General features: G+C 45.7%; 1 protein-coding gene across 1 annotated transcript in view; it reads right to left on the bottom strand.

The window, feature by feature from the left end:
* NAMPT (nicotinamide phosphoribosyltransferase) overlaps positions 1–25,792 on the bottom strand; it is a 293,185-nt gene that overhangs the window by 182,965 nt on the left and 84,428 nt on the right. The window contains exons 2-3 of the mRNA XM_085654138.1: positions 25,291–25,447; positions 22,157–22,260 (exon numbers count right to left, since the gene is read on the bottom strand). Coding sequence (XP_085510264.1) covers positions 22,157–22,260; positions 25,291–25,447 — 261 coding nt within the window. The remainder of the gene's footprint in view (positions 1–22,156; positions 22,261–25,290; positions 25,448–25,792) is intronic.

Genomic DNA, 25,792 nt, shown 5'->3' with positions numbered 1-25,792 from the left:
TCTGTCCGGTTGCTTGCCCGCTGGCTAGTGGCCTCTGTGACGACGCTCCCTGAAATCTTCTGCGCTGGTTTGGCTCCTCCAGACTGGCTCCCGCTTCTCTGCAAAGAAGAAGCACCCCAGACCTTCCTGGTCTGCACCAGAAGCAAGTCCCTTGTTCTTCGTGGGTTCCGCTTGCCAAGGCTTGGTGAGTCCTAGTCCAACTTCGACGCCGCCGACAGCAAGAGCCTTCGTGGGACAGCTCGCCTCCTGGTCCTGGTCGTCCTCGACGCTTCCTGGTCCTCCTGGCTGCAGCGACAAGCTTCACCTTCACCTGCAACTCTTCACGACATCGCCTGGTTCCTTCCTGGTTCCACGTGGTCACTGGCTAGTGACCTTGACTCTGTCCCTTCTGCTTGCAGGTTTCTTCTCTTCTTGATCCCAGGCTTGGGATCCACCGGACACTCTCCCCTGACTGCCTGTCAGCATCTTTCTTCAGGCATCCATAGGAGTCGACGACGAAAACGACGCATCTTCACCCCTATGCACCCGCAGCCTGTGGGCTAGGTAACTTGGGTACTCCGGTGCTCATCAGGATAGTGACTATCCTAGTGTCTAGTTTTCAAGTCTCAACTTCCTAGCTACTCCGGAAGTGTCCTAAATCTATCTATTTCTAAACTGTAACATTGCTATTGACTTTTACGCATTACGCGTGAGTGTTTCCACTCTGCACACGAATCCCGTGGGCCTCCCACTCCCTAACTAACGCTAGTGTAGTGTAGCCCCAGCGATTCCCTAGGCCTAGGCCTATTCTATTTCCGTGACAGTGATCCTTATACCACTTATTTAGTATATGGTTTGCGTGGCCCCTAGGGCCTAACTGTATTACTTACCTGCGTGACTTACTGTATGCATTAATAAGACTGTGTTGTACTTACCTCTAAACTCATAAAGAGTGCTGAGGGTTTGTCTAGAATAAATACACTTTATTTTATATATATATCTGTTGTGGTGTCCTTTCATTTGGTATTCAAGGGATTATATATGGTATCACAGCTGGCTTCACATGCCATTCAGAGTTTAGCCTAAGACTGCTCTTGTCCATGCTACCACTAGGATAGCTGGTCTATAAGGTTGACTTTACAACCAATCACCATAAGGGTATTTGGACTGATATAAGGTGTACACTATAACTAGTGACATCATACATCAGGCCAACTTCTCACATTGGTGAGCAGCGGTTGGGATCTGAGCTTGCTGTTGTAATACCATTGTAATCTTGAGATACTAAATTGAAAGATCACACAGATATTGTCTAGGTACATATAACATAGATTATTATACTTAAGTCCTACTGGACTTTGTAGTTGTAGGTTGAAGGGAATAACACACCCTGACTACAACTACTAGAAAGGTTTAGTAGATACAACTAGTGTAGGTAGGTGCACACACCACACCCTCACTAGATCATGCCTCTGGGAGGAGATCAAGTAGATGCTCTCTCAGGAGGGGCAGGTCTGCAGAAGACCCCCTCTAGGTATGATACCTTAACATTCCAGGAGATGAGACAATTGTGTACCTCCAGAGGAATAAAACAGGGTGCAAACCCTACCCTCCTTCAGTTAAGACAACTCCTAGAGGAGTATGATGCTCAGAGGGCATCACAGGAAGGTGCCCTAGGCACAGAGGAGGGTCTACCCACCACAGAGGAGTCAGATGGGCCTTCAGATGGGGAGGTAGACAGCCAGAGCCAAGTAAGGAGACTTAGCCAGGCTAACTTAAGTTTACATGGGAGTTTGCATGGGGTCCCCCCATACAGACCCACAAGTAGGCATTCACAGAGAAGCAGGAGGGACAGATCCCCTTCAAGGGAATCCATCCACTCCCATGTCTCTAACATCTCTAATGCTTCCTCTCACAGGGGAATGACTTCACCGGAGAGAAAGGAGCATAAAGCCAGAATGAGGGAAGCTAATCTGAGGATTCAGAGGGAAGAAATTGCCCTTGCCAAAGAGAAGCTTGCTCTGGCTAGAGAGCAAAAATTGTGTGGGTCAGAACCCATTGGTGGCAGCAACATTCCTAGAGATAGGGATAGGTCTTATGACCATAGAAACCTAAGCAAGATAGTCCCCCCATATCAGAATGGGGATGACATCCACAAATGGATGACTGCTTTGGAGAGGGCCTGCAAAGTACAGCAGGTACCCCAAAGTCAGTGGGCAGCTATCTTGTGGCTCTCCTTTTCTGACAAAGGTAGAGACAAGCTCCTCACAGTCAGTGATGAGGATGCAAACAATTACAAAGTCCTGAAGAGTGCTCTGATAGATGGGTTTGGCTTAACCACTGAGCAATATAGGTTGTTGTTCAGAGACACCCAGAAGACACAGACACAGGACTGGTCTGATTTTGTGGATTGTGCCACTAAGGCTTTGGAAGGTTGGTTAAATGGCAGCAAGGTGCAGGACTATACAGGATTGTACAACTTGATTATGAGGGAGCAGATCCTTAGTAATTGTCAGAACCAGCTTCTCCATCAACACCTGGTAGACTCAGATTTGACCTCTCCCCAAGAATTGGGAAAGAGGGCAGATAAATGGGTCAGGACCAGGATTAGGCCTAAAAATCAGGGTGGTGACCAAAAGAAAGATACCACCAAGCCTCAAGAGAAGGGTGGGGATAAAGCAAAAGAGAAATCTTCCTCAGGGCCCCAAAACTCCACACAGGGTGGTGGGTCCCAAGCTCCCTCCTCTACCACAGTTAAAAAGCCTTACTGCCATGTGTGTAAAACACCTGGGCATTGGAAAACTGACAGCAGTTGTCCACAGGCTAAAAACAAAACTGTTCCTCCAACTACTCCTGTCACACCACCTATTACTGTCAGCAGTAATCCCCCAGGTGGTGGGAGTGCCCCCAAAAATTTGGTTGGGTTTTCTTGGGGAACACAGGGGGACTCTGGCTTAGCCAATTCCCCTACAGCAGCTACTCTGGTCTGTGATGGTGGCATGGGGTTTGCCAACTTCACTGCCTGTCCCAACACTTTGGGTAGGTACAGACAGGAACCCTACATCAATGGTAGAAAAGCTGAGGCCTACAGAGACACTGGAGCTAGCATCACTATGGTGGCCCATAGGCTAGTTCCCTCTGAGCAGCTTTTGCCTGGTTTCTCATACCAGGTAACTAACATTGATGGCAAACAGAACAGTCATCCCATGGCAGAAGTATGTCTCAGCTGGGGAGGTGTCACTGGCCCTAAAAGGGTGGCAGTGTCTCCAACCTTGCCTGTGGACTGCTTGCTGGGGAATGACTTAGAACTCTCAGCTTGGGCTGGAGTTGAACAAGACACCCATTCTAAAATGGTAGGCCTTTCCAAAAAGGGTAGTGGGGTTGTGCCAGTCACAACCCCTGTCCAAGTAGCTTTCCTCCCTGAAAAGGTTGGAAGGGCAGTGGTAGCCACAGCCCAGGCACAGACAGACTTCCCTGTAGAAATTGGCAGAGCTGTGACAGTCACAGCTCAAACACAAACTGAGTGCCTTCCTGAAAAGGTTGGCAAGGCTGTAATGGTCTCAGCCCACACTCAGACTGATATAGATGTAGTGAAGCCTGAAACTATGGATCACTCCACACAAACAGAGAGTAGTGGGGAGGAAGAAAAGTCTCCCTCTCCCCAGACATTAGGAAAAGGTCAGCCTCCTCAGGGATCTGACCTCACCCCTTGTGAAGGAACTGCCCCAGAGGTAGCCAGGCCTGGCCTGGCAGAGCCTCTGATGTCAGTGGCCCCTTCCAAGGTGGGACCCAGTCTGGTGCAGGTAGCCTGCCTCTCTCTACCCTGCCTCAGTCAGCCCAGGGCTGCAGAGGTCAGGGAGGCCAGTGGACCCCAAGAGGGCCCCTGTCCACAAGAACCCCCCCTTCAAAAGAATGAGGATTGCCTGGTTAGTTGCCCTAGCCAGGTGATGGGTAAAAACATTCCTGAGGGATCCCCTTCACAGGTAGTTAGGGACCTCCCCCAGAGGGATTCTGTTGGGCACAGGCAAACATGGGACCTTAGGGCCCCAAACCTGACCTGTCCCCCCAGTAAGCCCACAAAAGGGACCCAGCCTCCAGCTTTAGGTAGCCAGAGGCTGACCCTGAGAGCACAGTGCAACTCAGTTAGAGAAAGAAAGGCATCCATGGTGGAGGATGATTGGAGGAAGCTGAGGCCTCACTTTGAGGACACTCACTTCAGTACTCCATCTCAACACCAGCCTTTTACTTTGCAAAGACACACCAAAGGTAGAGATTCCCTATGGTGGAGACCCTATGATATCTTTAGGATGAGGGATTGCTTAGTGGACCATGAGACAGGGGGTAACCATGCCAGTGCTGGTTCTTCCTTATATGGCCACTCAGGCAATAGAGGCTTACCTTGTCAAGGCCAGCCTTATCTCCTTTCGTTTGGGGGGGGGGGGTTGTGTAGGAAGGTGGATATCTGACTATGGTTACCCCCAACTTTTTGCCTAGTGTCTAGCTGGTTTTTCGACTTAGTTGGCCTGAGATCCTGCCATTCAGGGTCTCAGGCTGTCTGCTCTCTCTGTAAAATGGACTCCATGTACCCTAGGTACATAACCAATTGGTAAGGATCACCTTATTGGACCCTGTACAGTGTACCCTAGGTACCCAGGGCATAGGTGTACCCTAGGCCTCCCAGGGGCTGCAGCATGTATTATGCCACCCCTGGTCTGGCCTTCCAATCAGACACAACTGGCTGATCACTCAGCTGGGGCAAGGTCGTGTAATCACCCCTTGCTTAGATATAGTATGCCTATATCTGCCTTATATATAGACACATGTGTACCTATCAGTCACTCCTATGGCAGGCCTTAACAATCCTGGAGGCAGAGTGCTTGGTAACATGTGAGATGGTGCTCTAGCATGAGCTGAGCCTGTCTGCAGCTTTCGGAACCATGTCCTTATAGCTGTTCTATGATATAGCCTACCATATACTCTTAAAGTGCCTTATAATCTTAAACGGTTATGGTAACTATGGTTGGGCTGTATCAAAACATGTCGTGTAAGGTGTCTAACACTTTGGAATAATACCCTCATACCATTTCTGGTGATGAGGATATTATTCCTCCCTTCTAGAGGGAGAGACATGTTAAAATCCTACTTTGCTGTGTAACCTCTGACCAAAGCCTCAGCATCACAAAATGGATGCTGCTGCCACAGACACAAGTCTGACCTCCTGCAGCTGGGAGTGATCCCAGCCAGGGAGGCCTGGACAATAGGTTTCCTGCTTGGGGAGGTGCTAGCACCTCCCCAGACAGCCTTTAGTGTATTGGGGCAGGGGGGGCTGAAAGGAATGAGACATGCCTGGGGCACACAAGGTGTTCCTTGCATAGTCCAGTTCAAACCGGCGCTGGGGCACTCCAGCCCCAGCTCTGGCGCGAAACTGGACAAAGGGAAGTGGGTGTAACCACCCCCTCCCAGGTCCCACCCATAAGGCGTGACCTAGCAGGTATCCCAGCCCCCCAGATTAGTATAAGAGTGGGAGTTGGGCCTCAAGACTTTAGATTATCCTGAACCTGCAAAACTGAACAGAAACTCTGGACCTTCGACATTAGACGAAAGAAGACTGAAGAATCTCCCTTGTAGCCAAGGAGTGGCTACCCTGTGCAAACAGGCACCATCAAGTGACTACCCTTTGCTTTGTGAAACGTTCGACGAGGAACCGACTGCAGAGCCCGACCAGAGCCTTGATTTCCAGACTTCTCCGACCCTCATCCACATCTGCAGCAGAGCTGAGATCCGTGGAGGCGACGAGCGACGTGGGACCGGCTACCTGGGAAAAGTGGCTAGTAACTTACAGCGCAGCTTCTGAGGTACCCTCGAAGTTGTGCACCGGGGATTGAGAAGCCCCAACCCCAAGCACCATCTGCACCGAAGACCAGCCCCCCACACTCCACGAGTCCTGCGTGGGGCCCTTCAGCATTTTCCTGCTTGCCGCGTCTGTCCGGTTGCTTGCCCGCTGGCTAGTGGCCTCTGTGACGACGCTCCCTGAAATCTTCTGCGCTGGTTTGGCTCCTCCAGACTGGCTCCCGCTTCTCTGCAAAGAAGAAGCACCCCAGACCTTCCTGGTCTGCACCAGAAGCAAGTCCCTTGTTCTTCGTGGGTTCCCCTTGCCAAGGCTTGGTGAGTCCTAGTCCAACTTAGACGCCGCCGACAGCAAGAGCCTTCGTGGGACAGCTCGCCTCCTGGTCCTGGTCGTCCTCGACGCTTCCTGGTCCTCCTGGCTGCAGCGACAAGCTTCACCTTCACCTGCAAGTCTTCACGACATCGCCTGGTTCCTTCCTGGTTCCACGTGGTCACTGGCTAGTGACCTTGACTCTGTCCCTTCTGCTTGCAGGTTTCTTCTCTTCTTGATCCCAGGCTTGGGATCCACCGGACACTCTCCCCTGACTGCCTGTCAGCATCTTTCTTCAGGCATCCATAGGAGTCGACGACGAAAACGACGCATCTTCACCCCTATGCACCCGCAGCCTGTGGGCTAGGTAACTTGGGTACTCCGGTGCTCATCAGGATAGTGACTATCCTAGTGTCTAGTTTTCAAGTCTCAACTTCCTAGCTACTCCGGAAGTGTCCTAAATCTATCTATTTCTAAACTGTAACATTGCTATTGACTTTTACGCATTACGCGTGAGTGTTTCCACTCTGCACACGAATCCCGTGGGCCTCCCACTCCCTAACTAACGCTAGTGTAGTGTAGCCCCAGAGATTCCCTAGGCCTAGGCCTATTCTATTTCCGTGACAGTGGTCCTTATACCACTTATTTAGTATATGGTTTGCGTGGCCCCTAGGGCCTAACTGTATTACTTACCTGTGTGACTTACTGTATGCATTAATAAGACTGTGTTGTACTTACCTCTAAACTCATAAAGAGTGCTGAGGGTTTGCTTAGAATAAATACACTTTATTTTATATATATATCTGTTGTGGTGTCCTTTCATTTGGTATTCAAGGGATTATATATGGTATCACAGCTGGCTTCACATGCCATTCAGAGTTTAGCCTAAGACTGCTCTTGTCCATGCTACCACTAGGATAGCTGGTCTATAAGGTTGACTTTACAACCAATCACCATAAGGGTATTTGGACTGATATAAGGTGTACACTATAACTAGTGACATCATACATCAGGCCAACTTCTCACAAGGGGGAACTACCGAAATCCATGCGAGAATCCGTAATCGTGACGTTCTTGAAACCCCATAGGGACCCGCAACAAATGGCCTCCTATCGCCCCATATCACTGTTGTCCGCTGATTGCAAACTCCTCGGGAAAACTCTTGCGGACAGATACGTACAAATCATACGCTCCTTGGTCCACCCAGATCAGTGCGGATTTATACCCGGCAGACGCACATCTCAGAACATACGTCGGGTTTTTCACATTCAGGATCAGGTGAAGGGGATATACCCTCGAGCGGCCTGTCTCATCCTGGATCTTGAGAAGGCCTTTGATTCCCTCACGTGGCAGTTTCTGTTTTCAGTGCTACAGAGAGCGGGCATCGGGTCTACCCTCTTAGCGTACACACGCCTACTGTACACCGGGCTGACATCACGGATACGCCTGGGCCGGTATATATCGACGGAGTTTGCGGTTCAGAGGGGCACGCGACAGGGCTGCCCGCTGTCCCCTCTACTTTTTGCTCTGGCGGTTGAGCCCCTCGCCATACGACTTCGGCGGGAGGGGGAGAGTTGGGGTATCCCGGTGGCAGGCACAGTGCATAGTGTTTCCTTATACGCGGACGACCTGTTGATTTATGTGCGGGACATTGCGGACGACCTGACTCCCCTCTGGGAGACTTTGACGGAATTTACAGCGGCCTCGGGACTGCGGGTGAACTGGGATAAGTCCACGATATACCCACTGCATCCGGGCCTCATCCCACAGGAGGTTCGCATGGGCGCTCAGCGGGTGCCCTGGAGTGCGGAGGCCCCTCGATACCTCGGGGTCCGCCTATACCACTCCTCCACAGATATGTTCGAGGGTAACCATATTAGGGCATTGGCGAGTATTAGGGCTACGGTTGGATTCTGGAGGAGCCTTCCGTTGGCTCCAATAGGGAGAGTGGCATTGGCCAAAATGATCATGGTCCCAAGATTATTGTATTTCTTTACCAATTTGCCAGTAATTCCGCCCAGAGCCTTTTTTCGGGACTTAGACTCCCTCCTCAGCGCACTCATCTGGGGGTCCGCCAGACACAGAATAGCCCTGAAAAAATTGCAGTTGCCCACCTCACAGGGTGGCCTGGGAGCCCCCTCATTCGAGGCCTACTTCCTAGCAGCACAGCTGCAGTGGCTGTCGCACTGGACGGCAGACAGGTATACTGTGGAAACTCACACCATCGCAGGACAGATATCGGTCCCGGAGATCCGTCGCCTACTCCTCCCTGGCACCAAACCAAAACGCACATACCCTCTGCAAGTGTCAGTGGCACGTAGGTGCATGCTGAGGATACACCGCATGTCCCCGGGGACCCCGTTGTACTCCCCTCTACTCACCCTGGCGGGATGGCCCAAACAGGAACACTACTACACAACAAACGCGGTCCGCACGTGGACATCGTGTGGTATAACGGAAGTGGAGTCCCTTTTTGAGGACGGGCAACTAAGACCGTTCCACAGTCTTGTGGCAGAATACGATCTTCCCCCGGGACAATTCCTGCTTCACCGCCAACTCCTAGATAGCTACCGACCATATCAGGACCTAATCAAAGGGGAGCCACGCACACATCCAGTTCTTCACACGATCCTACACATGGGAGCAGGGCAACATTTAACGACATGGCTTTATAAAGCCATTCGGGAACTGACTAATAAACCACTGGAGACCCTGAGGGCTACCTGGGAGGCTGAAATCGGGCGCGCACTACATGATGGGGAGTGGGAGAGGGCTTTGGAGTACCCTAAGAAGGTCTCAAGAAACGCACGCTTTAAGAATATCCAATATTACATTCTGCACAGGGCCTATTTAACGCCTGCACGCCTCCAACGATTCTACCCCGACACTCAGTTCCTATGTCCCAGATGCCACGAACGGAATGCGGATTTCCAGCATATGTTTTGGATTTGTTCCGTCATTAAAACTTTCTGGCACCATATTCATACTGCTTTGGGTACTCTCACAGGGCTGGCCTGCATGAACACGTGGGAGGCCTGCGCCATAGGCGTCTTTCGCGCAAGTAAGCAGCACAAGGTGCGGACCCGTTTTCTCTCCCTTGCGGTGCTCTTAGCCAAACGCAGCATCGCCATGCACTGGCGCTCCCCCACCGGTCCACCGCTGGCGGCTTGGGTGGGAGCAACACACAAATGGGCGGCGGCTGAGGAGGAGACATTACGGGAGGAGGAGGTGAGAGGGGTCCGCAAACACCCAATATCTATGGAATGGGCCATGCTATTATATCAGTTCAAGCAGCTAACCCCGGGAGCAGATCCAACAGACGGCCCGCCCACATTGTCAGCCCTGCACACGCAGTCACAGACCCCACCCAACCAATCTCTCGAAATAACGACCGCATGAACTCCGCACGAACACCAGCATCAGGGGTGCTATCGTGGCTTCAGATCGAATCGAATCTGATAGGCAACCGTGAGTCACAGTGGTGCCTTACCCATACGACGTTCCATACCCTCGCTAGAGATTCTGGAGAGGTTCTTCCATGCCCGTTCCCTAGGTTATGCCCCGTTACACCCCAGTTCCTGTGCCATGTCTGGAACCTGAGACAACAGGGTACACTCATCACGATATATCTGTAAGTTGTTTATGCTCCCACTTGATGTATCACCAGTATATACAGATATTATGTACCACCATGGAATATACAGTCTAACCTCACTATTCGATAACTTTGTATGATGTACGATGTGTGAAATATGAAAATGGCAATAAAAATATGTTTAAAAAAAAAATGTGAGAAGTCGAGTCAAACTACATGATAGTGTAGCGGCATGTCTCTTACCTGTCAGTCGGTATCCCAGGCGGTACTCGAGCTGGAACCAGTGGTAGAGGTCAGCCACAACCATCATGTTTTATGTTCCGGCACAACGGGCCGGTGCGCGTGACGTCACCGAGTCATCATGTGACACCAGAGGCTGCCGGGAAATGTAATTAATGAACCGCTGAGTCTGGATCAGTGGTTCTGCTGGCGCACATGTGCGGGACTGCGCATACCCTGGTCGGCAACAGAGAACAATGAAGAACACATTGTTGCAACTCAAGCAGAAGACTACTCATTCCGGTGAATTGCCCTGCCAAAGTACATCAACAAACTTGTATATTGATGGCTTGCAGGGCATGCATGTGTGAACCAACGGTGCACACTGGGAGGAGAATTTTCCTTCCATTGATAAATAATAAGTCGTGTAAGATAAATTGTGCAAGATAAATTCATGAGCAAACAGGCTCTCATGTAGGCGCACTCACATTATTGCTAGGTGTGACCCTAATTATAATAAATTCTGTGCAGGTTGTTTGTAAAGTAGGGTCGGTCATGCTGACTCATTCTCAAGGTAGAGAGCTGTTGAGGTGTCCTAATTAGTTTTAGGGTGTCATGGCAAATGTGGAGATACAATCTCTTATGCTCGTATTAAGTAGTGATACCTTTATCGCAGGCCTGAGTGGTTCAGATTCTGTTTGACGTCAGGAAGTGGATATACCAGTCTCAAAGCTAACGCACCTAGGACTGCGGAGTCCAGGGTAGGGTGTGTGAGTAAGGGAATAGCCCTGTGATGCAGTCCAAGAAATGTCATGTCGCTAGACAAAGTGGTTCATTTTCTGTTTGACGTAGGATTTCTAGCATATGGATATGCCCTACCCACCTGTCTAACCGCTAAAGAGGGGGGACATACACTTTAGGACCTTGCAGTGATGCTAAGGATATACAGAGTAAGTGTTATGTATGGTTTACTAAACGTAATGGCTACCATTGGTGGCTGTTACCTGACCTAATGTAATGTAGATGATAGAGTTCTGATCATTAGTTTTGCTAATGTACCTGGCACTGCGGAGAGCATGGTAGTATGCATTAGAGTAAGGGTATAGCCTTATAATGCAGTCCAAGGGATGTCATCATTTAAACCTGTGCTATCCCTCTGTAGTTTATGGACCCATCTCTGTTCTCGTTGGAACATGTATTTTGCGATGTCAGATGTGTGAAGGGATATATGGTTGTTCCTGCACTGTCCAACTCAATCTGCAGAGTGTTTTTTTTTTCTAAAAAATGGTTTGGGAGTTTGGTGGACTGTTTCTTACAGCGGATGGTGCTTTCGTGTTCCATTATCCTTGTTTTAATCTTCCGTGTAGTCATTCCCATGTACTGTAGTCCGCATTGACAGTTGACATGGTAGATAAGCCCATCGCTGTTGCAATTAGTGAGGGGGGTTAGGACCCAAGGCCTGTCAGTGCTGATGTCAATCGAGGTGGTATGTCTAGTTTGTGGGCACGTTGCACAGGCCCCGCATGGAAAATTACCTTTAATTGCTGGCACGCCCCATAATGTGTCCCGATGGGTGGATCTCTTGGTTTGTGTGGACCAATTGGTCCCTGAGGTTTGTGCTCTTTTTGAAAGGAAACTAGGGTGGAGGAATGGAGGTAGTTCATATGTTCAGGATCTTCCAGGTCTTTTGGATGCTCTTCTTGATGTGGTTGGAGAAGGTGCAAAACGTGTTGACACGTGATCCTAGGAGGCTCTTCTCTGGGTGCAGCGCTTTCAATCAACGCCTCTCTGTTAGATGCCCTTTTGAGAGACCATCGGAGCAAGTTGGCCGGGTAATGTCTATTCCGGAGATGAATGGAGAGTGTCCTGGCATTTTCATCGTATTTCTCCTTAGAGGAACAATTCCTTCTAATTCGCAAAAAACTACCCATAAGGCAGGTTGTCGCGAAAACTCATAGGATAGTAGGGAGTTTCTGGCCATCGGTTTCCTAAAGAGCTCTGTCCCAAGTCCATCCCCTGATAGAAAAATGCGAATGTCCAGGAACTGTAAGCTGGTATTGCTGAATTCAAAAGTAAATTTCAAGAACTCCTTCTTGGTGTTGAGCCATTGGTGGAATTCGATGCTGATATCAGGTGGAACCCGCCAGATGACAAACACGTCATCGATATAGCGCATCCAAAGGAGAATGTGGGTCCTGTATGGGTTCCTTTCAGTCAGGATATGTTCTTGTTCAAACAGGTGTACATACAGATTCGCCAAGCTGGGCGCGAAAACGCTGCCCATGGAAGTGCCCGATATTTGTAAGTATAAAACATCTTCGAATAGGAAGAAATGGTCTTTCATGGCTCATCGTGCACATTCCATGATGGGCTGTACTGGGGAGATGGTGTCCAGATCCCTGTTGCTCAGTAGGGTACGAATTGCTGCTAGTGTTTCATCTTGAGGAATGCCCAGCTAGGCAAATCTGTATGTTCGTGCAAGTCTGTAGGAGGAACACCTTCCCACTGGCGGGAGCACAAATCCAATAACAAGATAAATTGTTATAGTAAGTTTCAAATCAAGTTGTAAACAAATAAATCAGCTTTGATGCAAATACTTATTCTTATTTCCAAGAGAGTACTTATTGTTGATTATTCATTCATCAACAATGCTATATCCAATCAATCAAGATTATCCAAGATATAATAAACAACCCAATGCATTTTGGGTCAATGACGCGACCCTTCGTCAGGGGTCATCATGCAAGGTTCTAGAAAACAAGAGAACAGGGGTCTAAACTCTACACAGTCCCGAAAAATAATAACATTAAACATCCAACAGTCATCCAGGTAACCATTAACATAAACCCATGAGAACTCATGTGCAGCATAGTAGAAGCGCCCGTCTTAATGAAAACATAACCAACCAGTACGTGCACACTCAATCATAGAAGCAAAGAAAGTCTTTGGTAAAGAAACCCTTATATCCCATACACATCAAAAAAATATACCGAACAATTGTGAATATTTTGGAAATTATAAACTCGGTGAACCGCGTGTGCTGCCGAATAATGCTGAAAATGTACCATTAGAACTCATACGTCCCGTGACTTATGTGAACTACTTGATAAGGGAACCAAAGTTATTGCATACAAAAATAACGCCATGCCGCAGTGATGGCTGTGACAGTAAAACTCATAAGTCAAAAAAAAGTGACTCGAGTAATGGTATTGCTGTTTTAGCAAACTAACGCTGAAATGGCAGCTTGTCAAACACTCCCACCGTAGAGAACACGAACCGCGGGTCCAGTGTGTCAAACGGAAATGACGTGACTGTTAAATACGCTGCAGCTACGTGAATGTTATAAGGGATAGACCGCGCGTTCTACACTGACGTACCGAGAAGCCAGGAAGTGCTCCTAGAACAAACCAAAAAGTAGTAACAGTTGATTGTGATACAAGGCGCAACTGATAGTTATAATTGAATGTGAGGCCAAGGGGTGCTCAGAGATAAAATCAGGAAGTAGTGCCACGCAGTGAATTGTGAAATAAACCTTAGCTAATAAAGTTGTGCTTGAATGCGATGCATTACCCAATGCACTAAGCAAGAGTACTCCTCCATGGAGCGAGCTTACATTCCAAAACAAGAACATTATAAAGTTCTAATTAATGCTAAAAATGTGGATTATTTACAAATGATAATTCAATCGTGTGCGCTCTATAGATGGACCTAAATCAATTCAAAAGAAATCACAACCATTATTTGACGACACTCAATGAATTGTGAGAGCAAGTACAAAACAAAACAGTGAGAAAGCAAAGACTCATCTTATCATGGGTTAAACAGCACCATGCTTATAAAGGAGTGTTGAGATATTACATAAATCATCCGATTCACAACCTGGGTATACAATGGCAGGCTTAATAACACTGTTCAAAGTTCAGCTAATAAAAGCATAAGGCACAATGAATAATAAAGCAACGTAAAGCACAGTATCTAAATCGGCGTCAACTGCGTATTACAGAAAACAATTGAATTCCAGTCTATCATTCAACCCATGTGGTTGCATCGCTTGTAATCATTTGGTGCCAAAAAATTTGGCCCTTGCTAACGTTTTGTGGGGATCAATTCCTTGTTGCTGTTGTAATGCTTCCAAAATAGTAAATTGAAGTTGTGAAATGTTGTGTCTTGCCTCCATCCAATGAACGGCGACAGTCGCCGTTCATTGGATGGAGGCAAGACACAACATTTCACAACAGCAACAAGGAATTGATCCCCACAAAACGTTAGCAAGGGCCGAATTTTTGGGGACAAAAAAAATTACAAACGATGCAACCACATGGGTTGAATGATAGACTGGAATTCAATTGTCTTCTGTAATACGCAGTTGCCGCGAATGTAGATACTGTGCTTTACGTTGCTTTATTATTCATTGTGCCTTATGCTTTTTTTTTGTTGCACTTTGAACAGTGTTATTAAGCCTGCCATTGTATACGCAGGTTGTGAATCGGATGATTTATGTAATATCTCAACACTCCTTTATAAGCATGGTGCTGTTTTACCCATAAGAGGAGTCTTTGCTTTCTCACTGTTTTGTATTGTACTTGCTCTCACAATTCATTGAGTGTCGTCAAATAATGGTTGTGATTTCTTTTGAATTGATTTAGGTCCATCTATAGATAGCACGCGATTGAATAATCATTTGTAAATAATCCACCTTTTCAGCATTAATTAGAACTTTATAATGTTCTTGTTTTGGAACGTAAGCTCGCTCCATGGAGGAGTACTCTTGCTTAGTGCATTGGGTAATGCATTGCATTCAAGCACAACTTTATTAGGTACGTTTTTTTTCACAATTCACTGCGTGGCACTACTTCCTGGTTTTATCTCGGAGCACCCCTTGGCTACACATTCAATTATAACTTTATCAGTTACGCCTTATATCACAATCAACTGTGTGTTACTACTTTTTGGTTTGTTCTCGGAGCACTTCCTGGCTTCTCGGTACGTCAGTGTAGAACGCTTGATCTATCCCTTTAACATTCACGTAGCTGCAGCGTATTTAACAGTCACGTCATTTCCGTTTGACACACTGGACCCGCGGTTCGTGTTCTCTACGGCGAGAGTTTGGCAAGCTGCCATTTCCGCGTTTCTTTGATAAAACGGTAATACCATTACTCGAGTCACTTTTTGTTTGACTTAATAGTTTTACTGTCACAGCCATCACGGCGGCATGGCGTTATTTTTGTATGCAATAAATTTGGTTCGCTGAACAAGTAGTTCACTTAAGTCATGGAACATACGAGTTCTAATGGTACATTTTCAGCATTATTCAGCAGCACACGCGGTTAACTGATATTATAATTCCTGAAATATTCACAATCGTTCGGTATATTTTTTGATGTGTATGGGATACAAGGGTTTCTTTACCAAAGACTTTCTGTGCTTCTATGATTGAGCGTGCACGTACTGGTTGGTTATGTTTTCATTAAGAAGGGCGCTTCTACTATGCAGCACATGAGTTCTCATGGGTTTATGTTAATGGTAACCTGGATGACTGTTGGATGTTTCATGTTATTGTTTTTCGGGACTGTGTAGAGTTTAGACCCCTGTTTTCTTCTTTTCTAGAACCTTGCATGAAGACCCCTGACAAAGGGTGGCGTCATTGACCCGAAATGCATTGGGTTGTTTATTATATCTTGGATAATCTTGATTGATTGGATATAACATCGTTGATGAATTAATAATCAACAATAAGTACTCTCTCGGAAATAAGAATAAGTATTTGCATCAAAGTGGATTTATAGATTTACAACTTGATTTGAAACTTACTATAATAATTCATCTGGTTATTGGATTTGAGCTCCCGCCAGTGGGAAGGTGTTCCTCCTACAGACTTGCACATAATTACATACAGGTGCCTTTGGACTAGGCACAGGCGTGGATGCACAGAATATTTTGTTTACATTTTATGAACTTGTCTTGAACATACAGAAATACATGTGCACATTGGCAACATTGTTTTGAATCTATGTTCACCTGTTTGAACAAGAACATATCCTGACGGAAAGGAACCCATTCAGGACCCACATTCTCCTTTGTAAGAGTTATATCGATGAGGTGTTTGTCATCTGGCGGGGCACACCTGATCCCATCATCGACTTCCACCAATGGCTCAACGCCAAGAATGCGTTCTTGAAAGTTACTTTAGAATTCAGTAACACCAACTTATAGTTTCTGGACATTCGCATTTTTCCATCAGGGGATGGACTTGGGACAGAGCTCTTTAGGAAACAGATGGCCAGAAAATCCCTACTATCCTATAGGAGTTACCACCCCAAATCGCTCAGCAACAACATGCCTTATGGGCAGCTTTTGCAAATTAGAAGGAACTGTTCCTCTAAGGAGACATACGAAGAACATGCTAGGATACTCTTCACACAACTCAGGAATAGACATTACCCTTAGTCCGACGGTCTATGAAAAGGGCATCCAATAACAACAGAGGAGTTGATTGAGATTGCTGCGCCCAAAGAAGAGCCTCCTAGGATCACATGTGTCAACACGTTTTGCACCTGTTCAAACCACATCAAGAAGAGCATCCAAAAGAACAGGAAGATAATGAACATAGGAACTATCTCCATTCCTCAACCCTTGTTTGCTTTTAAAACTAGCACAAACCTCAGGGACCAAGTGGTCCACACATGAGCTAAAACCAAGAGATCCACCAAAAAGGACACATTATGGGGCTTGCCAGCAATTAAAGGTAATTTTCCATACGGGCCTGTGCAACGTGCCCACAAACTAGACATACCACCTCGATTGACATCAGCACTGACAGGCCTTGGGTACTATCCCGCCACACTAATTGCAACAGCGATAGGCTTATCTACCTAGTCAACTGTCAATGCGGAGTACAGTACATGGGAATGACTACACAGAAGATTACAACAAGGATAATGGAACACAAAAGCACCATCCGCTGTAAGAAACAGCCCACCAAACTCACACACCATTTTTTAGAAAAAAAACACATGCCAGATTAATTGAGTTGGACAGTGCTGGAACAACCATATATCCCTTCACACATCTGACATCGCGAAATACCTGTTCCAACAAGAACAGAGATGGGTCCATAAACTACAGAGGGATAGCACAGGGTTAAATGACGACATCCCTTGGACTGCATTATAAGGCTATACCTTTACTATAATACATACTACCATGCTCTACGCAGTGCCAGGTGCATTAGCAAAACTAATGATCAGAACTCTATCATCTACATTAGGTCAGGTTACGGCCACCAATGGTAACCATTATGTTTAGTAAACCATACATAAAACTTACTCTGTATATCCTTAGCATCACTGCAAGGTCCTAAAGTGTATGTCCCCCCTCTTTAGCGGTTAGACAGGTGGGTAGGGCATATCCATATGCTAGAAATCCTACGTCAAACAGAAAATGAACCACTTTGTCTAGCGACATGACATTCCTTGGACTGCATCATAGGGCTATACCCTTACTCAGACACCCTACCCTGGACTCCGCAGTGCTAGGTGCATTAGCTTCGAGACCGGTATATCCACTTCCTGACGACAAACAGAATCACAACCACTCAGGCTTGCGACAAAGGTATCAGTACTTTATACGAGCATAAGAGATTGCATCTCCACATTTGCCATGACACCCTAAAACTAGGTAGGACACCTCAACAGCTCTCTACCTTGAGACTGGCTCAGCAAGACCGCCCCACTTTACAAACAACCGACACGGGATTTATTATAATCAGGGTCACGCCTGGCAATAATGTGAGTGCGGTCACATGAGTCTGTTTGTTCGTGAATTGATGTAAAGCGATTTATCTTATGCAACTTATCTTTATCATTAGCGGAACATTCTCCTCACAGTGTGCACCGGTGGTTCACACATACATGCCTCACAAGCCATCAATATACAACTTTATCGATATACTTTGGCAGGACAATTCACCGGAATGACTAGTTTTCTGCTTGAATTGCAACAATGTGTTCTTAATTGTTCTCTGTTGCCGACCAGGCCATGCGCACTCCCACACATGTGCGCCAGCAGAACCACAGATCCAGAATAAGGCAGTTCCTTAACTACATTTCCTGGCAGCCTCTGGTGTCACGTGATGACGTCACGCGCACCGGCCCGTTACATCATAAAAAATGTTGGTTGTGGCTGACCTCTACTTCCGGTTCCAGTTAGAGTACAGCCTGGGGTACCAACGGACAGGTAAGAGACATGCCGCTACACTATCATGTAGTTTGAATTGACTTCTCACATGATATGCATGCGTCCTCGGCCATTTCAAACAAAGGGGTCCCTCACGAATACTTTGTCATTCCTGCGTCTGTCATATGTTTGGCAGCGTTCGTCACTTAAAATATTCACCCTAGTTTCAGGCACACGAAGGACTCTCGTAGAGCCTCAGCTTGCGTCTCCACCTTCTCTTAATGGGTCTATACACTCCTGTGGATGTACACAGTTTTACCGGCCTGGGCTATAATACTATTGGAGCACTGGCTTACCTATACACCACTGTGACAGTACCCGGTTAGATTAGTCCCTGGTCATACATGACTGGAGCACTGCTTTGCTATTACCTTCATGGATTTTCCCGCCTCGGTGCATCGGAGGGAGTTCGCGCTTTTGTTGCATCTCTGCCTTTCCTAATTAGGTCTGTACACTCCTGTGGCAGTACACCGGTTCACCGGCCTCTGGATACAATACTTTTGGAGCACGGGCCTCCCTGTACACTACTGTGACAGTACCCTGGTACATTAGTCCCTGTTACAGCATGATTGAAGCACCACCTCGCTAGTCACTCAGACTCTGACTGTACACTACTGTGGCAGTATCTTTATTTACCAGCTCCAGGCGCGAGCACCACTGGAGCATTGTCTATTTACTACTGTGCCTGCACCATGTCACACCGTTTCCGGGTTTAGCGCAAGTCGAGCACCGCCTCGCTAGTCACCATCTAGGCGCCTTGCACACTTTAAGCATATCATTTTGGGTGGACAGCGGCTCTAGGTAGTGCACTTCTGTGCTTTCAGCCCTCTATGGAAGAGCCAGTGCCTTTCAGGATGACTTTACGGTGTCTCATACAGAGCCATCCAATGGGCATATCTAGACGGACCGACTGATTTACTTCTTGCCGCTACCTACAACATCCAGCCCAGACCATGTCCAACTTACCCGATGGTGGCTACACGACTTACCTTTTTAATCCTTGACTATTCTTAAACACCTGGCTCATAAGCACGTTTGTGCACTTGGTCTTTACGTGATCAGTTTTCTTCAAATTATGTCCTTAAGGAGCTGTGTCAAATTAACTCTTGATAAGTTTGACACACCCAGCATCCTTTTTTTTCCAGAGCGGTGCCCCTTCCCTGAGCTGTTGCCAGGTTAAGGGGAGGCTTCTTATCCTTACACTACGGGTAAGCAACTCTTATAGTCATTAGAAGTGTCAAATGCAGTAAAACCTGGGTTGAAAACAGTATCCCACATGTATTTACAAACCTGTTTAGAGTCACTTATTTGATTTCTCTTGTTGCTTGTTTTTCTCTACAGGTACGACCAGTATATCGGGCACACAAATCAGTAAGATCACTGGTGTTGTATTTAAATTTCCTTATTATTATTTTCATCACTAATCGCGTGCTATTTCGCAGTGGCAGATCTAGGTCCTGACGAAAGCCGTGACACCTTCTTGGGTCTTCAAGGCTGAAATATGTAGACGTTTTTTCGTCTGACACGTGCAGTTATAAATCCATACTGCAGGTGCGCAGTTTTTAATCCTGGCACCGAGAACGGGTCAATAAAGGAAGCTTTGTCGCTCTTGTTAGCTAGTTTTAACATCACTACTCACACAGTTTTTTTTTTGTTGCACTGCCCCCTCAACCCAACCAGTTTTCTTCTCGTCTGCAGGATTTAGTATATCCCAACAGAGTGGGAATAAAACATCCCGGAGCTCCTTCCTCTCAGAGATGGAGTTGTACATACTTGGTGAGACTAGGTGTTCCCACCAAGAGGAAAATCCCAGATGATGAAGCATGCCACCTATGGTAGGTGAGGGATTTTGTCCTAAAAGGGATTCCCCAAATAAGATCCCGGAGATAATCTCTAGTCTTCTCTTCCCTGTTTAAAATTGTATTGTTTTGCTTTTTGACTTTATTACAATTTGATACTGTATAAAAACTTTGCACATTTCCCAAGATAAGCCTGTCTGATCAGTGCCTAGCTATCATGGGGAGCTCAGATTAATTTAGTGACTTAGAGGGTTCACACCATGACAAGTGTTACGATCACTACTTGAGGTGGATAGTCACCCACCCCATATAATAATTAAATTCCTTAAAACGGAACTGACAAATATTAAAGTCCTGCAGAGGTGATGTTAACTAGAGAAGGCCGATATCTTCAACAGAGATGTTTTGCATCCTTATTTCTGCTCTGAGAAAGAGGCAACATTTGGTTTCCAGGTTTGTGTCACTGGCATGCAAAGGGCGCGTCCAAATGGTTAAATCTTCTTGGCCATACCTGCTTTCTGCAGTCATGTCTGCTCCTGGAATTAGGACATTTATTGTCACTCTCTGCTTTGCTTGTTTGATTTTGTTGGAATTTGTGTTTACTGCAAGTGGCATCCTGGGTGTATAATTCACTACCATGGTTTACATCTTCCTCTTCTAAGATATGCGTGCCAGGAAGATACCTGGTAGTTTAAGGGACTTTTTGTATCTCATCTTAACGCATATATATTCCCTTTCTCCTCACCCTCTACAGAAACATAAGCCTAGACTGATTTTTCTGGTTACTTGATATAGCACAATTGTAGTTCCTTTTTAGAAACATTCAATCCAACATACCTGTACAACACTACTGGTAAAACACTGTTCAATGCCAGATAATTACAATCACTTGTGAAGTTGAATGATCTTGGATGGCCAAGTGAGGGTTTTAAAAACAAAATATATACATTTAATGGTAAGAGAAAGCTCGCCATTTTAATTATGTGAAGTGATGCGATTAATGCTTTTGTGAAATTGTTCTATTTTAAAACATATATGTGCGTTTTATTAGTGCATGTGGCCAACCATCCAGAAGGCATCCCAACATTCAGATTTAAATTCAACTAGTTTTGTTTAGGCTTCCATCCTTTATGATACAGGTAGTTGGTAAAGGAGAGGACACCATGCTGTAAGCAAAAGTCATCTAGTATTTCCTGCTCCTTCAAATAGCATGCGCTTTACAGTACATCATGCAATTTCGCTGGTATCAAAGTCTCGCTTTCTCCCTGGACTCTCAAGCTGCCTTACCAACAGGCTCCTTCAAAAGCTACAGGGTCGCCCTTGCCAAAAAACACTCAGGTTTTTCCTAAGAAATTGCTAGGTTTTGTTTGTGCTCCTCTTGGTAAAATGACTAAAATACATGTTGAGGAAAATAGTAAAGGGTATGTGCAAATTGCTCAGCGTTTGTGCAAATCATAATGATCTGCTCCTGGCACAGAATCTCTGTATACAGATCTTTCTGAAGCTATAGGAAGGTGACACTGTTATGCTGCTTTAAAGCTGAAAGTTAGTTTCTAAATTTCCTAGTAGAGTTACACTTGCACTCAATGATGGCACTGCCAAATCTAAAGCGTATTTTTTTTTTTTTATCTCTTCACATGTATACGACCAACTTACTACTATGACCCTTTTTAAGAAGATTTAATTGCAAATAACCGGTCTCCCTTTCGTTTATGTACGATGTAAGCCCAACTCCCTCTCCGATTACATTCAGAGCACTGCCCATTCTCAATACTGGATACAAATGAGATGATCTGTACTTGCAGATCAACTAAACAATTATTATTGTGGTGTTGGGCAAGTGGTTCTTAAGTGAGTAAACCGAATCCTCAGAGTTTCAAAGATCTGACTGTTTCCAATCTGTTGAACAGACATCACAACAATAAGAGATTATTGCAACAGAAATGAACAAGTATTACCGCATAAGAAGCAAGGCCTGCACCTTCAAAACACAACTTGATACTCCTTTTGAACAAACTTATTTTGTGGTCTTCGTTTAAAACCAGCTGCCTTTCGGCAACACTAGCTCAGGTTAAAAACACATTAGTGCATAAACATTGCATTTGTGCAGACTGCACAGTGGAATCTGTCGGTATTAGAAATATTAGATCACAGCCCGAGTGGCGGGTATACCTCAAGGATATAATTCCATCCCTTTTCATTAAATACGTCATACTGAAAGTGCTCTCTGTACACCTCTTTGGCCTCTTGAATCTTCTCCTTAGTCACCACCCTCCCTGAAATAAAAACAAGAATTCAGTTTAGCCAATGTATTCCTGAAAGGATACAGCACATATGGGGTCAGTATTAACAGAATGCGGTTCACATTGGGTTTTTAGACAATGGTACATGAGTAGACACTGAGAATGGTCACAGTGCGTGTTTAAATCCATGATGGATGAAGGAGGCTTCTAGATGGTGTCTGATCAGACTGACGAATTTAGGGCTTTTGATCGCACTATAAGGGTATGTGGAAGTGGATAAAAGTCATTGATGAATTTGCCTGGGTTCAGAAGGCTTTGGAGACTCTGGGCTCTTCCAAATGAGTAGTCATACTGTTAGGTGCATAGACGTTGAGCAGTAAAGCAGGCTGTGTTCTAAGTAAAGCAACATATTTTGCACCACATCGACAGAATGCGAAATTTTAAATGGTGATGGTTTACCATTTATCTGAAATTTGTGGAAAGAATCTTCAAAACTGCAACAAAGAACAGAAAATGTCACGAGCTTGAGAAACACTTTGACACTATTGAGGCTACCTCGGGATAGCGTTTCCATGGTTCTGACCTGAGCTATTACAGAAAGTGGGAGCAAATACATAAATAAGCCCCAAAAGGAGCAGTCTAGTCTGCCTTCCGCCCACTGCATGAGATCACAAGCCACAGCTGACATCTTTCAGTATCTCTCTTCGAATGACACTCCAGGCTATACAGGTCACGACATGCTTGAGCAAACACTTGCAAACCACAGAAAATATCACGGGGCACTATTCTGTCTAATGGAACCATGGGTTGAGATCCAGCCAATTGCTAAGGTGTTCAATATCAATACAAGCTCAAAAAAGGCCAATCCCTCATACTTCTGTATGGAAACTGCAAAAATGGTAAACTAAACCAGTCTATATGTCCTAAGGGGACTGGGCCATACATTTCTTTCCAGCTTAAAATGAATGAGGCACAAGTGCTGTGGGTTTTAAACACCAGAGGAGGTGGGTGTCGGACTGGACTGCAAGAATTCCGATTATGTCACCTTGCGTACCTACAGTGTCCAAATGACCTATGAGTGATTGGATTTAGGGGCATACATTTATAAAATTTTGGGAAGGAAACTTGAACCGATAAAAGCACAAAGAAGCAGCTAAGCTTGTATCATTTGCCCTTAGTTTGGTTGGTGAACCTGGTTAGGTAGTCTCAGTTCAGACCAGTCAGAGGTATAATGGCTTTCGACTGTGTTGCACAGAAGGCCACCATTGCAAGACTGGTAGGGGGAAGGACGAGGCAGGTGTTTTAATAATGCAACAAACTTACTCTGAACTAGGAAAAAAGGGCAGTAAATCCAGACTCACGACAAACAAATTTTAGGAAGGAGGGATGCGGGGGTAATTCTCAGACTTCAAGACATGCACGCTGTCATGTCTACTATGGGGAAGGTCAGCACAAAAGAAGACCACCATATTGAGCAGCCATGCAGTGTCCCAAATGGACATCCTGGTTTCATTTTCCAGTTATGTACATAAACACACTACAGCGCACGCAGTTGGGCAAAGAAGCCAAATTATGGGCGACTGGGCTGACATTTTCCAGGGAGAGCAGCCAGTCAGCCTTTTCCCCCACACACATTAAAAGAGTACAGACAAAAATCCCAAATTTCTCAACTATAATCGCTGTTATCAACTCATCTCATAGCAGCCTGGGACGAAGGGGTGTAGCCACCCTCACTTGGGGGGGTGGGGGAGGGGGTAGGTGAGAGGGTGTCACTGAATGGGTTCACCTCCAACCTGACAGCAGCACGCGTCACATCTGGTGAATGACACTATTATAGAATGTGGAGCACCCCCAGGACAATAGCAGGCTATGGAGTTCATTGGCGGAAAAACATGGGAATAGGTTAGGGGAAAAAAGGCCAGGACGAAGCAGATTTCCCAATCTATGCAGACAATTTTCGTCAAAACAAATTATACCCTAAATGCATTTTAGACTTCATGGGCTATGCCATGCAATTTAAAGATAAAGGGCAATTCAAACACTGAGAAAACGACCAAGTGTTATTTATGGGACCTCATTCGAAGAGATCGCTAGGGGATGGAGGGGTGGCACAGCCTCAAGTGGTCCACAGGGGAGCAGTTTCATCATAGTGCTACGGATAAGCAGGATTATATGGAACCTTGTAAAGGAGGAGGGGGGGGCTCGGATGAAAGTGGAAAAGATAAGGAAGTTACGAATAACAGTGAAAAGATTCATGAGGTTTATCATTGCTTTTTTATATTAGACTGTCCCACTTTACAGTCCTTCTTTGATGCATGCAAGTGATCTGCAATTCTGTTCCAGTACTGTGCCAACAGTACACTTCAGAGACAAAACAGTCATTTTCAAAGCCAATAGGGTTGTTTTCTTGCTAGCATGTGCAATAAACAAAAGAAATAAAAGATAAATTTGTGCCATCTAAATGTGGGCATGCACGATTGCCAACAAAAAAAAAACCAAATATTAAAAAACATGCAATGAAAGCAGAGATTGGTCTACCAGCCCTGGCAGTGAAGAGGACTACTTGTTAAGAAGCTCTGCACATGTATGTGCAAGTGAAAAATGTACTCTCACAGTGAAGAGGGCCAACAGTTGACGTCTACAAATAGTGTGGTGGGCGAAAGCAAAGCGTGAATGACACTTTTGCAGACTAGTGAGTGAAGTGAGCAGATCAAAAGTCCCTTTAAGTACATGCATATACATTTGATTTTATAATTAACTTTTTGAAAAACATGAGGCTGGCAACAGCTGCTGTGATCTCTAGGCCTGACCTAAAAATAAATAATTGTGAGGACTCCTATAACAATAAACATGCAGACAAAACCGCAGTGGGAACATGCATGACTTTCAGATATATGTGTTAAAAACAAGTTAGGGAAGGCAGAAGCGGACGCTCTCGGAAGAATTATGTCTCCCATGTCCATCTAAACCAGGTCAAGTTTACATTACAGAGGAAAACAACGACAGCATGCGCGTTTGCTTTCACAATTCAAAACCGACTGTCGCACCACTCATACTGAATACCTTTTAAGTACTTTTTAAGAATATACTGCAAGCCGTAGAAGACAGTTTCCTCATACTTCACTTTTTTTATCTTGGCGTTTTCGGTCTTTTTCTCTCGACACTCAAAGTAGGAGTACACTTTGGTTGTATTGGGAGGATACTGTCTGTAGTGCGTAACCTACGTGAAATGAGGAAAAAATCAACAACTTAAGAACTAGGCAAAATAACAAGGTAAAACTAGAATCAGGCGGGGTACAAAGTAATATTATTCCGACTCGGTGAACACACCGCAGCCTGCAAAATAGACGTTCTAAGCAAAATTCCAGTTTTTTTGGTTTGCCCTCATTCCTCCGGGATTAGCCCCTAAGTAAGCCCGCCACACACTCAATCGGTTTTACTTCCAAAGTTGTTTAACACAACGGCTAGCGTGTCGGCTCGTAACCGGCATAGAAATACAAGTGGTACGTAGAAAACTTCAGCAACATTCTTGAAATTCCAGTAATATACAGGAAATACGATTAAT

This window comes from Triturus cristatus, chromosome 4_1, assembly GCF_964204655.1.
Source record: "Triturus cristatus chromosome 4_1, aTriCri1.1, whole genome shotgun sequence".
Taxonomy (NCBI): Eukaryota; Metazoa; Chordata; class Amphibia; order Caudata; family Salamandridae; genus Triturus; species Triturus cristatus.
Note: the sequence above shows the minus strand (reverse complement) of the source record. Positions and strands in the feature narration are given on the sequence as shown.